The following is a 14,047-nucleotide window of genomic DNA, read 5'->3' on the forward strand; positions in this document are numbered from 1 at the left end:
GAAAGACAGGAGGACGAATGACTGACCATCCCTACACATCAGGTGGAGAAGGTCCCAGACCAGATAGAGGCTATTGAAGATGGTCTGGCCCAAAACAGTGTAGGTCTGGTTGGGGTGGATTGTGTCTACCAGCCTGGACATCAGCTGTTGCAAGATGGCCTTTGATACAACTTTATAGTCTGTGTCGAGCTGCAATACTAGGCGCCAGTTCTTCAGGTTGGTCTGCCTGCACATCAGGAGGGAGCATCTTGCTCCCCAGGAACTCAGCCCAGATGATGACAAGGTCCAGGTTGATGACTTCACAGAACATTTGGTAGCAGTCCACAGTCAGCCCATTGATATCTGGGGATTTGTTGGTGGGCATCTGATAGACGGCTTCCTGGAACTTGGCCAGAGTGAGAGGAAGTTTCAGCCAGTCCTGGTTGCCTGTTCTGACCATAGGGAGATCATCCCTCAGGAGCCTGCAAGCATTGGCATCAGGTGGATCTGGGGAGAACAGGTAGAAAGCCCTTGTTCTTTCCTGCATCTTTTCTGGATCTGTAAGAGGGGTGCCATCCTCTGCCAGGAGGCAGGTGATGTTTTTGGCACCCCTTTTCTTCTTCTCCAGGAAATAGATGAAGTGGGAGCTGTGAAGTTTCTCCAGAAAGAGCAAGATGAAGGCTCCCTAAGCCTTGCGGTCATCAAGGACCCAAAGCTTGTCCCATTTCTCCAGACACTCCAAGAGGGAGAGATTCCCAGGTGAGCAGCCAGGCATCTCTCTGGCTCAAAGATCTCTCACACTCCAACTTCTCGATCACTGCATCTTTCCACCAATTGTCCCCACGGGTGTAGTCACGGCAGAAGAGCCAGGCCCCTACCCCCCACCTCTGCACTGAGGGAAAGATGTGCCTTCGCCTGTGCCCACCCAGCCAGAACTCCCCCAGAAGGACACTATGAAGCCAACATCCAGCAGGCTGTTGTTGAAAGGCCTGTAGGCCAGCCCTGGCCACTCAGGTATCAGTGAGACTGTCACAGACATCACGTGGTGGTCTGTGAATGGGGCCAACCTGATGCTGGAGGAGTGGGCACACCCCACATGTTCAGATGAGAGATGTAAATGTCGTCCAGCTGAGATTGGCACGATTGGACCTCCACCATGCAGACAAAGATGAAGGCAGCAGAGGCCGTGCCTCCTGCTCAGGGAGAGGAAGAGACCCCAGCTGCCGTAGACAGAGGAAGGAAAAGAGGAGGAGGCAGCAGTGGGGAGCAGAAGGAGCTGCGGCCACCTGGGTGCATGTCCTTGGGGCTGGAAGGTCAGTGCCCTCAGAGATGGTGGAAAGCATGGCGGGGAAGGGGGGGAGTTGTAGCCAATGGTGGGGCCATTGTAGTCACCACACAGTGGGGCTTTTGGTTGGGCCTTGCCCTTTTTCTGGCCCTTTCTGCCAGCGAAGGGGACAGTGGAGGTGGGTTTGGTAGCATTAGCAGCAGCACAGTTCCCACCTCTGCCTGTCACCGGTGTTTAGCAGTGGTGGTGGCGGCGGCTGCAGGAATGACGGCTGGGGGACTGAGCCGAGGGGATGCAGCAATGGTGACCAGGGGCACCCCTCACTCCTCCCTATCCCCTGTGGGCGAAGCCACTGGAATAGAAGTCACAGGAAACTATCACCCCTCTCCCTTCTTTTTATCCCAAGAGCGGGCTGTCCCTGGCTAAGAGGCTCATGTTGACAAAAGGAAACCAAGATCAAGTACTGAGAAGGAGAAAATAGTGACCAGTGACTCCAACCCACCAACGTGTAAGAGGAGCCAAAAGAAGACTGAGCTTCTCTGATTACAGGCAGGTCACTCTCCTGGGAGCCAACCTTCCTGCAAAGGAGATGCATGCCCTGTTTAATTGTTGGGCCTGAAAAGTTCGATAGTCATAATATGAAAACAACCTTGTTCTGCAGGGTAAATGAACTGTAAATATAGCACTGACATGACCAGCTTCAGTTATCTTCACAGATTAAAAAGTTTTAATCTTGTTTTAGAGAAAAAAACTTTACAGTTACACAATTTTTAGCCAAGCTTTTCAATTGAGACATATCTTAAGCCCCACATTGGCTGCCAGTTAAATAATTGTTTGAAATGTACAAATATTAAAGCGCTTTGGTTCCTGCTTGAGAACAAGTTCAGTTTGAAAAGCAGTTTATAAGCAATTTAATAATAATTTGGAGCTTCCCTAAAAGTTGTTATTACCCCAGGGAAGGAATAATCACCAATAAAACCCAACGTCTTCATTTTAATTTCAAGCGTTACTTCACACATTATCCTCTTGAGTCAGGAGGATCGGGGGCCACTGGTTACAGAGTTAGGAGAGAGCAGGTGACTACGTCCCTCCGTAGCCTGCGTGCGCCTGGACAGAGGGCTCAGGCTACTGAAACAGCAACGCAAGCGAGGCGAGGCAGTGAAATTGCGGTACATCCCCCAGGGCCTCGTATCACACACCCCCCCCTATCGGGAAAACCCTTTGCCCGTCCCCCGCCTGTGACCTGGGTACGAGGACACGCTCCCACGTGTGAGTGAAGAGCCGGGCCCCGTGGTTCTGACTCTCCGGAGGCGGGACCCCAGTTCCCAGGCGCCCCTTCCCGGGCTCTTTGTCAGGGCGCGGGCTGAGGCATCGAGCCCGCACTAACCTGCCCAGGAAAACCCGCCGGCGCCGTCTGCTCAGCGCAGCCACAGGGCTCCGGCCCTTCGCTCTGCCGGGCCTGCCCCTGCAGCAAACCCGGCCGGCGCACGGAGCAGCGCCACGGCCCGAGGGGGCCCGGCCCTGGAGGAGGGCGGCAGCGCGGCGCGGGCGCAGCTAAAGCCCCAATACCCAGAATCGCCGCCCGAAATCCGCGGCAGGGCGGGGACTACAACTCCCGTGATGCCCCGGGCCCGGAGCGGGGCGCACGTCATTCCGTAGCGCCCCCACCTCTCCTTGGCGCTCAGGGCCGTGCTCCCCACGGCAACTTCCGCTTCCGGCCTCACGGGGCTCTGGTCCTGGAAACGGAAAGTCCCGAGCCCCGCAATGGCCGATGGGAGATGGAGGCCGGGGGAAACACCACGCTTCCCACAATGCATTTCTTCACTTCTCTTTCCCCCGCCCCTCCAGGCTCTCCGTCGCGGCGCCGACTCCGGAGGTCTTGCTGTGACGTCATATCTGTGCGACGGGGCCGGGGCGCGGCGCTCGCTCTTTCCGCTCCCCCGGCCGCAGAGCCCGGATTTCCCCGCAGGGTCCGTGGGTGGGGAGAGCGAGGGGGGCTGTGGGTAGAGGGGGTGGCTGGGGGGCGGGATGTTGGGAGGACCCGGGGGCTTTGGCCTCTGACTCCTTTGTCTTCCCCTGCAGAGCCTGAGCCATGAAGCCCCCTCTTCGGACCCGCTCGGCCCCCACACGCTACGAAACGGGCCCCCCTGCGCGCCACGCACCCGCTCGGGCCCCCTGGACGGCGCAGGAGAAGCGGCACCTCATCAAGGCCCTGAAGGCCCAGGCCCCTCAAGGGGAGCTGCAGGCCGAGCAGTTGCGGGAGCATCTGCCCCGTAGGAGTGAGGCCGAGGTGAGCGCGGGCTCGGGGGTCTGGTCCCAGCCAAGCTGGTGACTGGGGCCAGGCCAGGGTCAGAATAAAGGTAATTAGGGGACAGCAGAGCACTCTCTCTGCTAACAAAAGAGAGAGAGTGCCCAATCTCCTGCTTGGTTTGGGAACGGGGGCCACCATCGTACTGCCCTGCAGGTCCCTCTCCACTGTTCAGGTTGGGGTGGGGAAACCTAGTGCTGCCTGGTGGCGGCTCCTCTTGTTTCCATTTATGTTGTTCCCTGATTTTGGCAGCACTAGAGAGGATGTTGGCCTATGCATCTCCTGTAGCTCAGGGGTTTTGCAGGCTCCTGTGGGTGATGTCTTGCACCTTATCTGTCTCTGACAGTCACAGCTCCCCTCTCAGCTTCTCTCAGCCAACTTTCTCCACAGCATTTTCTATCCAGTTATCTTAACAGTTCCCATCACCATAGTACCTAGACCGGGGTAGGCAAACATTTTGGCCCCAGGGCCATATCAGGAAATAGAAATTGGATGGCGGGCCATGAATGCTCACAAAATTGGGATGTGGGAGGGTGTTCTGGGCTGGGACTGAGGGGTTCGGAAGGTGGGAGGGGGATAAGAGCTGGGGCAGGGGTGCGGGAAGGGGTGCAGGTTCCGGTTGGGGGTGTGGGCTCTCGCGTGGGGCTGGAAATGAGAGATTTGGGGTGCAGGAGGGTGTTCTGGGCTGGAATCAAGGGATTTGGAGAGCAGGAGGAGGATCAGGGCTGGGGCATGGAATTGGGGCACAGGGAGAGGCTGAGGGGTGCAGGCTCCGAACGGCGCTTACCTCAAGCGGCTCCCAAAAACAGTGGCATGTTTATTTTCCAGCTCCTACATAGAGGCATGGCCAGGCAGCTCTGCATGCTGCCCCGTCCGCAGGCACCACCCCTGCAGCTCCCATTGGAGCACCAGAGGGGGCCATTGGAGTGCGTAGGAGCCGGAGGGGGGCCATGCCATGGCTTCCAGCAGCCGCATGGTGTGGCCCCTCGCTGGAGCGGGGCCGAGGCGCGGGCTGCAGCTCTCGATCCTGCTCCCCAGGGCTGTAGTTTGCCCACCCCTGACCTAGGCGCAGCCGTCTCCTCCCATGGTTTTTCAGGCCTAAAACTTTTTTGGTTCTTATTAGTTGTACAATCCTTTTGCAAGTTCACCCCACTAACTCATTGCTGTCTGGAACCAGAGAGGGTTTTGGGAGAGGTGGAACTGACACCCAGTTCAGCTGCAGCTATGTAGTCCAGTTGGGATAGAAGGCATTCAGCCACACCCTTCTCAGCCCACCCATGAGCTGTTTATTGGGGGACGGGCATCTCTGTATACTGCTATGCCTGAACCTCCCTGTGGTTGCAGATTCTGGCCTTCATCCACCAGCTGAAGGGCCGTGTAGCAAGAGAGGCCATACAGATGGAGTATCGCCGCTGCCGGGAGGAGCAGAGATGCAAAGAAGCTGAGATCCTAGCTCCTATTGAGGTACGGAGAATCTGGAAATCAGGGCTGGTGTTGTGTGGGGGTGGTCAGGGCTGGTTTGTCTGTACGGTACCAGGGCAAGGGTGAGTTTGGTTGTACTGTACCAGAATGGGCTTGAGGCACAAAGGCATTTGCAGTGAGTCTGTCCTTTCTGGAGCTGTCCCTGTCTCACTCTGTGCTCTCCTTGCCCTCTGCTGGCTGGCCTCATGCTTCTCGCACTGTAGCTGTGCGTAGGTGGATGGATGCCTGATTCCAGTGCACTCACTGAAATCTGCCTCTCAGGTCTGGACAGATCTTGCTGAGAAGCTGACGGATAAGCTGGAAGAAACCGTGACAACAGCTTTCTCTCAGGTAACAGGCATCAGTGTTCAGTGACTGCTGCAAGATCCCACTGGGGCCAAGAACCCAGCAGGGTCAGAGACTTCTACAGAGAATGAAGAATAAAACCTGGCCAATGCCAGGGCTCAAGCCTGCCAGTCCCTTCTGGTCGCTGGTAGGAAATATCCCTGCTACAGGCAGGCTATTCCATCCTTGTGTACTACAAGAGTTCTACCACCTTCCTCTGTGTTCACATGGCTGCATTGCTGCAGTGGCCAAGCAGCAGTTCACCCTTCCTGTTGGTATGGGGGAAACTGGGGCGCATACTGTGAAACCACTTGCCTGACATCATGCAGCAGGTCCGTGGCAGAGCTCAGAGTAGAACCCAGCTGTTCTGACGTTGAGCGTTGCTCTCCCAACTGCTGCTTTCTGTGCAGCTTAGCTACGTAAAAGTGAAGAGATCGAAGTAGGGCATGGGCAGTGGTATCTCTGCCACCTGTCTTGGCAGTGAGCAAATCCGTTCCCTTGCCATGCACCTCGTATCCAGGAGTGAGAGGAGATGTGGTTGGTTATCAGAGATTCCTCCAGAGAGCATCAGGCTGTCCAAAGCCCCTGTAGCTTATTGCATTGCATTTAGTTCTGCTTTGCTGTGCTGCATGGTGGACGGCTCTCTTGGCCTAGTCTGACCTTGAGGAAGGTCTGCTGTGGGGTCGGGAAGTGCCTGACACTGGGAGGGGGGCTGCCCTGGGAGTGTCTGGCATTTCTGGAAAGGGGGTCCCCATTCCTTCTGCTTCCTGAGCTCCCACTTGTAGCTAGACAAATTCAGAGTAGAAATAAGGCACAACGTTGTAACAGGGATGGGAATTAACCATTGGAAAAGGTAATTTTTAAATCAAGAGTGGAAGTTTATTGAAAAGATCTGCTCTAGTTCAAACATGAATTAATTCAGGTGAGATCTGCAGCCTTTGTCATGCAGGAGGTCAGACTAGATGAGTCTGTCCTTAGAATCTCTGAATTTCAGGTTCTGACCATCGCAGTCACCGAGCCGCTCAGTTTGCTCCACTCCGTTCCCCAGAAGCTGACCAGAGCTGCAGAGAAGAAGGTCCTTCCAGGCTCCTCGAGCCAGCATGCTGCATCGCCAGCCCCTGATGATGCAGCAAGGAATGGGGATGCTGCCCCAGGCCCCCCAGCAGCAGCTCCGTCCTCCAGCACTAGCACAGACCCAGGTGTTCGTGAGGAACCAGAGAAATTCAGCGTGGACTTTGAGAAGATCTATAAATATTTATCGATGCTCTCCAGGGACATCAAAGCGCCCGAGCTCTCGCCATACGGTGAGTTGGGATCCAAAAAGCTACATGTTTGTGATCTTCAGGGAGGGAACCAGCTGGCTGTGATAGCCGTCACTCCCCCATAGCTTAGCTCATGGTGTGACACCAGCAAGCCCTGGTGACGTGTGGGACTGCTCCAAATGTGGAAATTAATCCAAGGCCAGCTAGAGGCTCGCAGGCACGGAATGTGTTCCCTGGGACCTTGTAACCACCACTTGCTCATTGCCAATCAGTAGCTTCCTCCAGAGTCTAGAAATTGATCTGCTCCCTTGCCGGAGGAGGGAGCGTTTGCTATGTTCTAGCACTGCCTCCACTTTCCTCTTCATGGCATTCCTGGCCATCCTTCTGCAGACAGTGCTGGAGGGTTGGCCCCTGAGGCTGAGTGGGTACACGTGCTCCGGGATCCCTCTAGTGCTGAGATGGTGGGGGATGGGGTCCTGGCCCACTTCCGTCTTCTCCATTCTCATACTTGTATATTGCTTGATAAGTGCTAGTCACCTTATAAACCGAGACATTGTGCTCAGACTGAGGTGAGCAAGGCAGCAGTACATGATTCCTGGACTCTCACTTGCAAAACATTGGCTCCTTCAGATCTGCCAGCTGAAAACACCTCCCTTTCCTTAGTGAGCGTTTCTGTGGCAAGACTGATTGGAGCATTGTAGCCATGTGCTGCTTAATCAAAATGTCCCATGATCCAGGCCATGGGGGCATTTTAATGGGGCCAGGGAGGGCTGTCAGCCATTCACTGCCACTTCCTGTACTGCTGGGGTGGCCAACCTGTGGCTCTGGCCACATGCGGCTCTTCAGAAGTTTACTAGGCGGCTCCTTGTGTAGGCACCGACTCAGGGGCTGGAGCTACAGGCGCCAACTTTCAAGTGTGCCGGGGGATGCTCACTGCTCTACCCCTGGTTCTGCCATAAGCCCTGCCCCCCTCCACCCCTTCCCGCCCCCTCCCCGAGCCTGCTGTGCCCTCGCTCCTCCCCCCCAGAGCCTCCTGCACACCACGAAACAGCTGATAGGGAGGGGGAGGCGCTGATCTGCCTGGCTGCTGGTGGGCGGGAGGTGCCGGGAATGAGGGGTGGGGGGAGCTAATGGGGGGGCTGCTGACATATTACTGGGGCTCTTTGGCAATGTACATTGGTAAATTCTGGCTGCTTCTCAGGCTTAGGTTGACCACCCCATCTCTACTGACTTGACACAGGGACTGAGGGACCTGAGTGTGATTGAGATGGGGAATGAGTGCGTGAGTGAGTGCGGAGCCTGGGGCATGCATCTGTTCATGGATCCAGAGCCAGAATGTAGCCTGTGTTCCGCAGGCATGAATGACAAGGTTCAGGCTGGCCAAAATCAACAATTTTTTGAAACAATTTTAAAATAGGATTTTTTTATATTTAAGTTTAGCACACTTTTCTTCCTATAAAATAAACCTCTTTAAAATTGCTGAGATCAAACCTTACTATAATCTATTACAATAATTTAAATAGCAAAAAATATTCAAACAGTACGTTTGCTTCCAAATTTCAAATAAAGTCAAACCACTGACTTGGTAAAAGTCACTGACCAAGCACCTGAAACTAGAGTTGGTTGAAATTTAATCTCTTCTTTTCCATATGAGGAGAGATCAGTTTAGAAAAGAGAAGATGAAGGGGGGTATGATAGAGGTCTATAAAATCATGAACCATGTGGAGAAAGCAAAAGGTAAGTCTTACTGACCCCTTCACATAAGACAAGAACCCAGGGTCACCTAATGAAATTAGTAGGCAGCAGGATTAAAAGAAACATAAGGAGGTATTTCGTCACACAACGCACAGTTAACCTGTGGAACTTGTTGCCGGAGATGTTGTAAAGGCCAAAACTCTTGACTGTTTTTAAAAAAAGAACTAGATAAGTTCATGGAGGATATCCATAAATGGCTATTAGCAAAGATTGTCAGGGATGCAATCCTGTGCTCTGGGTGTCCCTGAACGTCTGACTACTAGAAGCTGGGAGTAGACGACGAGATGGATCACTCAACAACTGCCCTGTTCTGTTTATTCCCTCTGAAGCATCTGGCACCAGCCACTGTCAGAAGACAGGATACTGGGCTCGATGAAACATTTCACCCAATATGGCCATTCTTTTGTTCTTAAACAAACTTTTGAAAGCAGTACTCTCTCCTGCAGGTGCAAAGAGAATATTTTCTTCTTTTCAGTGGATTCAGCTAGTTCAGTTCAATGACTAGCTCATTCAAAATTGAGAAACTGATAGAGCTGAAAAAGTAGGAAAGCTTGTTTTCCTCTTGCACTTTATGAATGAAAATGAGAGTAAGAGGTATTAGTCGTAAGACCACAGTTTTAAATACAAAATGTTGTGATAAACTTACTTTTTTCTTGTGTATTTTTCTTGTGTAGCACATTTAAGGAGGTTTTTTAAAAAAAACAATTGTAATTTGCTGTTTTTATGCATATAACTGAATTTCAGTTTCCATCCAAAATGTAGTTTATCAGAAATCATGGGTAAAAAATTAATCATCTAGTAAATAGCAAATGCATTTTCCTAACATCATAAAAAATGCTAGAATTCTTAAGTATATATAGACACACAGTATTTTTGGTTAGCAAAAAGAAGCACCAAGTTGAGTGAAAAGTGTATAATTAGTTGCAAAGCTGCATGTTTGAATGGTTTCCAATCAATGAGAATCCACCTCTCTTTAGGAAAATAACTGAAAAGTACAATGCAAACCGAGATTGAAAACAGGTTATTTAAATTAGTCCAGCCTGACAAGGTCTGGTCTTCCTTCCAGAGTCTACCGTCGTCCTAGACCTGTTGATGTCCCTCCCTGAAGAGCTGAGCAACCTGGACTATGATGGATTGAAGAGGCACATGCACAGATCCTACAGGGAACTGACTGCGCAGAAGCCAGATGGGAGCAGGAAAGGGTCAGATCCAGGAGCCAGTGCAGGAGAGCTGGCCGCTGACCTGCCTTCTGCCAGTGTCGACTGTGAGAGGCCTCCCACTGCTAACCTGTCTGCGAGCTGCACATTGCCGACAGAACTGGCACAGCCCAGTGACAACGAGAAAAGGCCCAGCAGGTCAGGGGAATGTGAGCAGGGAACACAGGAAACTCCCCAGCCCAGTGTGAGCCCATCCCCAGCCCAGCATTCAGCTTCCCATGGCCAGTTGCCCCCACCCCTCCACAGTGCCGGTATAGATGCTCAGAAGTCAGTTTGGAAGGATCTGGGAATTTGCCCTTTGAACTTGTTCCTTGTTCCCTTGGAGCTTCTGGCTCGAAAGGGGGGTAGTTTGGACTGAAAAGGCTGGCGGTGAGTCTTGGTTTCTCAGAGCGGAGATTCAGGCAGCTGTTTCATGCTGGTTCTCTACACCAGACCTGCTCTGGTTCTGTGGTGGGGACCCTGTAAGGGCTCTCCTCTCCATGGGCTGCAGTCCCTGGTAGGGATACAGCCTAAGGAGTGTCTTTCTCCTGAACAATGGAGTTTTATTGAAGGTAAGAAATGAAGTTTCATTAGCAGGAAACAACCTGAATTTGCTTGTCCCTGTGTCCAGAATTCCATGTCCCAGCTCTGGTTGCTGGCAGGGGCTTGGCTGTGGAGTGGGTGATAGATGTCTATTTCTGAGAAGCACGTGACCGAGCTGGGTTCACAACCTTCAGATCATGTTAACTAAAGACCTAGTTTGCTACTGAAGTGAAAATGAAGTTTAATCTTTCTCCAAAAGGAGCAAAGGCTGAGCTGTGTGGCTCACCGGGGACAGAAACAGACTCTTTTGGGTTCCTATCCACAACACTATGGCTTTGCGGAATAAAACCGTGTATTCTCTCTTGTTGCTGGGCTGTAAATACTGTCGTTTTCACTTATCTCTGGGCTCTGCCTGAGCAGTCTGTTCTGTTTTTTTCCCCTTAAGTATAAATGTATTTAAGGTGTGGAATAAAGAGCTTAAAAACATCCTTCTTGAGGTAAAAGTCTCCCTAATCCCCCATTCTGGAGCTGGAGGGAAGTAACTGGCTGTGACCCGCTTCTGGCAAAGCCCTATTCTTTTAACAGGCACAACGTGAGCATGCCAGCACTGTGCATAGGGTGCCCCTTTCCGGGAGAAGAACCCTTCTTGTCAGCATAGGCCGTGTCTACAATGAGGTGGTACATGGTGTAGCATAGACAAATCCTCACCACTAGAAGTTGGTCCAATCAAAGATATGACCTCATCCACCTTGTCTCTTCAGTAGCTTCTGTCTGTCATCCTCCAGTGATACCAGTGGAATGGGAAGCGGGTTATCACCATGTGATTAAACCATATCATTTTTTTCCCCAAATACAGAACGAGTCAGGAACCTTTTAATAGAAACCAAGCCCCAGCTCAAGCACAACACCTGTCCATAATCATCAGGGCTATGACCATTGCCCTTACCAACCAGATATGTATCTTAGCAACAGCGGCTGGGGTGGGGGAGGGGGAGGGAGGGATTAAAACTCTTCTAAGGCACTGGGGCTGTGGTAGGGAGACTCCAATTCTCATGAGGCATCAGTGCTTAAGCTTCATGGGAGTGGTTCCACCAGCACCTGAGATGGATGTGAGGGACACTGTTTCCCACGATGCACTGCAGTAGGATGGTGGTAGGAAGAGATCCTCACCCAGGGAGGTGGTGGAACCTCCATCCTTAGAGGTTTTTAAGGCCTGGCTTGACAAAGCCCTGGCTGGCATGATTTAGGTGGTGTTGGCCCTGCTTTGAGCAGGGGGTTGGACTAGATGACCTCCTGAGGTCTCTTCCAACCCTAGTCTTCAATGATTCTAAGTCTAAATTTCCCATTGCATGCTTACTAATACCAGAGCATGAAATACCCAGGGTTCATGGTGGGGATCAGGGAGTGTTTCCCTGATCTCCTTGCCCATGGCTGTTTGATGCATATAAAGGGGAGCGGAAATAGAGCCCTGGCTGCCTCCTACCTCACTGCCATGGGTCCTGCCTACTGTGCTCCCCTCCAACCCAATTTGGCCTAATTTCCAGCACAATTTTGGATTGTTAATTTTCAGGTCCATCTTCCTCACATGACCTCCTTGTGTACAATCGGTAGACCTTTTTGTTTAGACTAATTCGGTCTCTAGCAACATTTTTTGTGATAAGTAATTGTGATGATTTTTTATGATCCTTCATCCACTTCCAACAGTTTGGCTTCCTGTATAAACTTTAGAATACAAATACTAGATTTGTTGTAACTGAATCTGTTGCACCCCTTGGCACCTTTCTAGCTTTGATGGTTTTTCCAGGGAAAAACAATCCAAATTTTGATTTTTGATTTTTTTTAAAGAAGTCTGCAATTCAAGCCTTTTCCCACTAGATGGCAATGAGCAAAAATGAACAACTTTTTATGATTTTTTTCTCAGAAATTAATTGAAATTTTTTTCCAGTGATGTCACTAAAGGAGCTCTCATCCTTCCTAACTCTCACATTTCCACACAATTTTTACAATAATTGCATACTGTAACAAAGGCCCAAGGCTCTTAAGCAAAATAAGCTGTCATGGGAAAAGAGGGAAGGTCTTCTAATGGATCAGCAACTGGATAAAAGTTAGGAAACAAAGGGTAGGAATACATGGGAAGTTTTCACAGTGGAGGGAGGCCAATAGCAGGGTTTCTTGAAGATCTGTAATGGAACCTGTGCTGTTCATCATATTCATAACTGATCTTGAAAAGGGAGTAAATAGTGGCAAAGTTTGCAGTTGATACAAAATTACTGAAGATAGGTAAGTCCACAGCTGCCTACAAAGAGCTACAAGGGGCTCTCCCAAAACTGGGCAACTAGGAAACAAAATGGCAGATGAAATTCAATGTTGATAAGTGCAAAGGAATGCATAGTGGAATCATAGAATATCAGGGTTGGAAGGGACCTCAGGAGGTCATCTAGTCCAACCCCCTGCTCAAAGCAGGACCGATCCCCGATTAAATCATCCCAGCCAGGGCTTTGTCAAGCCTGAGCTTAAAAACTTCTAAGGAAGGAGATTCCACCACCTCCCTAGGTAATGCATTCCAGTGTTTTACCACCCTACTAGTGAAAACGTTTTTCCTAATATCCAACCTAAATCTCCCCCACTGCAACTTGAGACCACTACTCCTTGTTCTGTCATCTGCTACCATTGAGAACAGTCTAAATCCATCCTCTTTGGAACCCCCTTTCAGGTAGTTGAAAGCAGCTATCAAATCCCCCCTCAGTCTTCTCTTCCGAAGACTAAACATCCCCAGTTCCCTCAGCCTCTCCTCATAAGTCATGTGTTCCAGTCCCCTAATCATTTTTGTTGCCCTTCGCTAGACGTTTTCCAATTTTTCAACATCCTTCTTGTAGTGTGGGGCCCAAAACTGGAAACAGTACTCCGGATGAGGCCTCACCAGTGTCGAATAGAGGGGAACGATCACATCCCTCGATCTGCTGGCAATGCCCCTACTTATACATCCCAAAATGCCATTGGCCTTCTTGGCAAGAAAGGCACACTGTTGACTCATATCCAGCTTCTCGTCCACTGTAACCCCTAGGTCCTTTTCTGCAGAACTGCTGCCGAGCCATTCCGTCCCTAGCCTGTAGCAGTGCATTGGATTCTTCTGTCCTATGTGCAGGACTCTGCACTTGTCCTTGTTGAACCTCATCAGATTTCTTTTGGCCCAATCCTCCAATTTGTCTAGGTCCCTCTGTATCCTATCCCTATGATAAATGATCCCAATGATCAATACAGACGGATGGGATTTTAAATGAGCTGTTATCACTCAAGAAAGAGATCTTGGAGTCATCGTTGATAGTTCTCTGAAATCATATGCTCAGTGTGCAGCAACAGTCAAAAAAAGCTAACAGGATTAGGAAAGGGATAGATAAGACAGAAAATTTCACAGTGCCACAATATAAATCCATGGTACACCCACATTTTGAATAGCATGTGCAGTTCTGGTCTCCCCATCTCAAAAAAGATATATTAGAATTGGGAAAGGGCAGAGAAGGGCAACAAAAATGATTGGGAGTATGGAACAGTTTCCATACAAGGAGAGGTTCTGTTCCAGCTGAACAAAGTGTGTGAAATTACTGAGAAAGCAGTGGGACTAGCAGGTATAATTGGCATACACAGGGCATTTGCTCTTTCACCTTGTGTAGTTGCAAGTTAAAGGTTGATCATGTTGGAATGTACCTGGTTTCTGAGATGGTGCGGTATGATATATCCTGGATGTCTGGAACATTTGAGGCTTTGTCTTCAACTGAAGCCATACTTATTTTTTGTTGCCTTGAGTGCATCGCATTTTTGCACAATAGCTGAGTGAGGTCAAGTTTAGTGAATGTAGAAAGCTCAATTATAGTCAATTTACCTGTTGCTTTACTGAAAACTGGACTGCTTGACT

The 14,047-nt window shown here is 50.5% G+C and overlaps 1 protein-coding gene across 3 annotated transcripts; it reads left to right on the top strand.

Annotated features, from left to right (window-relative positions):
• The first annotated feature begins 3,122 nt into the window (after nucleotides 1–3,122).
• On the top strand, nucleotides 3,123–10,622 carry SNAPC2 (small nuclear RNA activating complex polypeptide 2). 3 transcript variants are annotated; one of them, XM_084646088.1, is made up of 6 exons: nucleotides 3,123–3,234; nucleotides 3,347–3,554; nucleotides 4,917–5,036; nucleotides 5,316–5,384; nucleotides 6,427–6,682; nucleotides 9,462–10,622. In XM_084646088.1, the coding sequence occupies exons 2-6, from the start codon at nucleotides 3,357–3,359 to the stop codon at nucleotides 9,968–9,970; spliced, it is 1,152 nt and encodes a 383-aa protein (XP_084502214.1). In that variant the 5' UTR covers nucleotides 3,123–3,234; nucleotides 3,347–3,356; the 3' UTR covers nucleotides 9,971–10,622. The 3 variants fall into 3 exon arrangements, with proteins under 3 accessions (XP_084502214.1, XP_084502215.1, XP_084502213.1); XM_084646087.1 differs by having other exon boundaries at nucleotides 3,124–3,234; nucleotides 6,373–6,682; XM_084646089.1 differs by lacking the exon at nucleotides 5,316–5,384 and having other exon boundaries at nucleotides 6,373–6,682.
• The last annotated feature ends 3,425 nt before the right edge of the window (nucleotides 10,623–14,047 follow it).

Source organism: Lepidochelys olivacea (assembly GCF_965140295.1).
Source record: "Lepidochelys olivacea isolate rLepOli2 genome assembly, chromosome: 13".
Classification (NCBI taxonomy): Eukaryota; Metazoa; Chordata; order Testudines; family Cheloniidae; genus Lepidochelys; species Lepidochelys olivacea.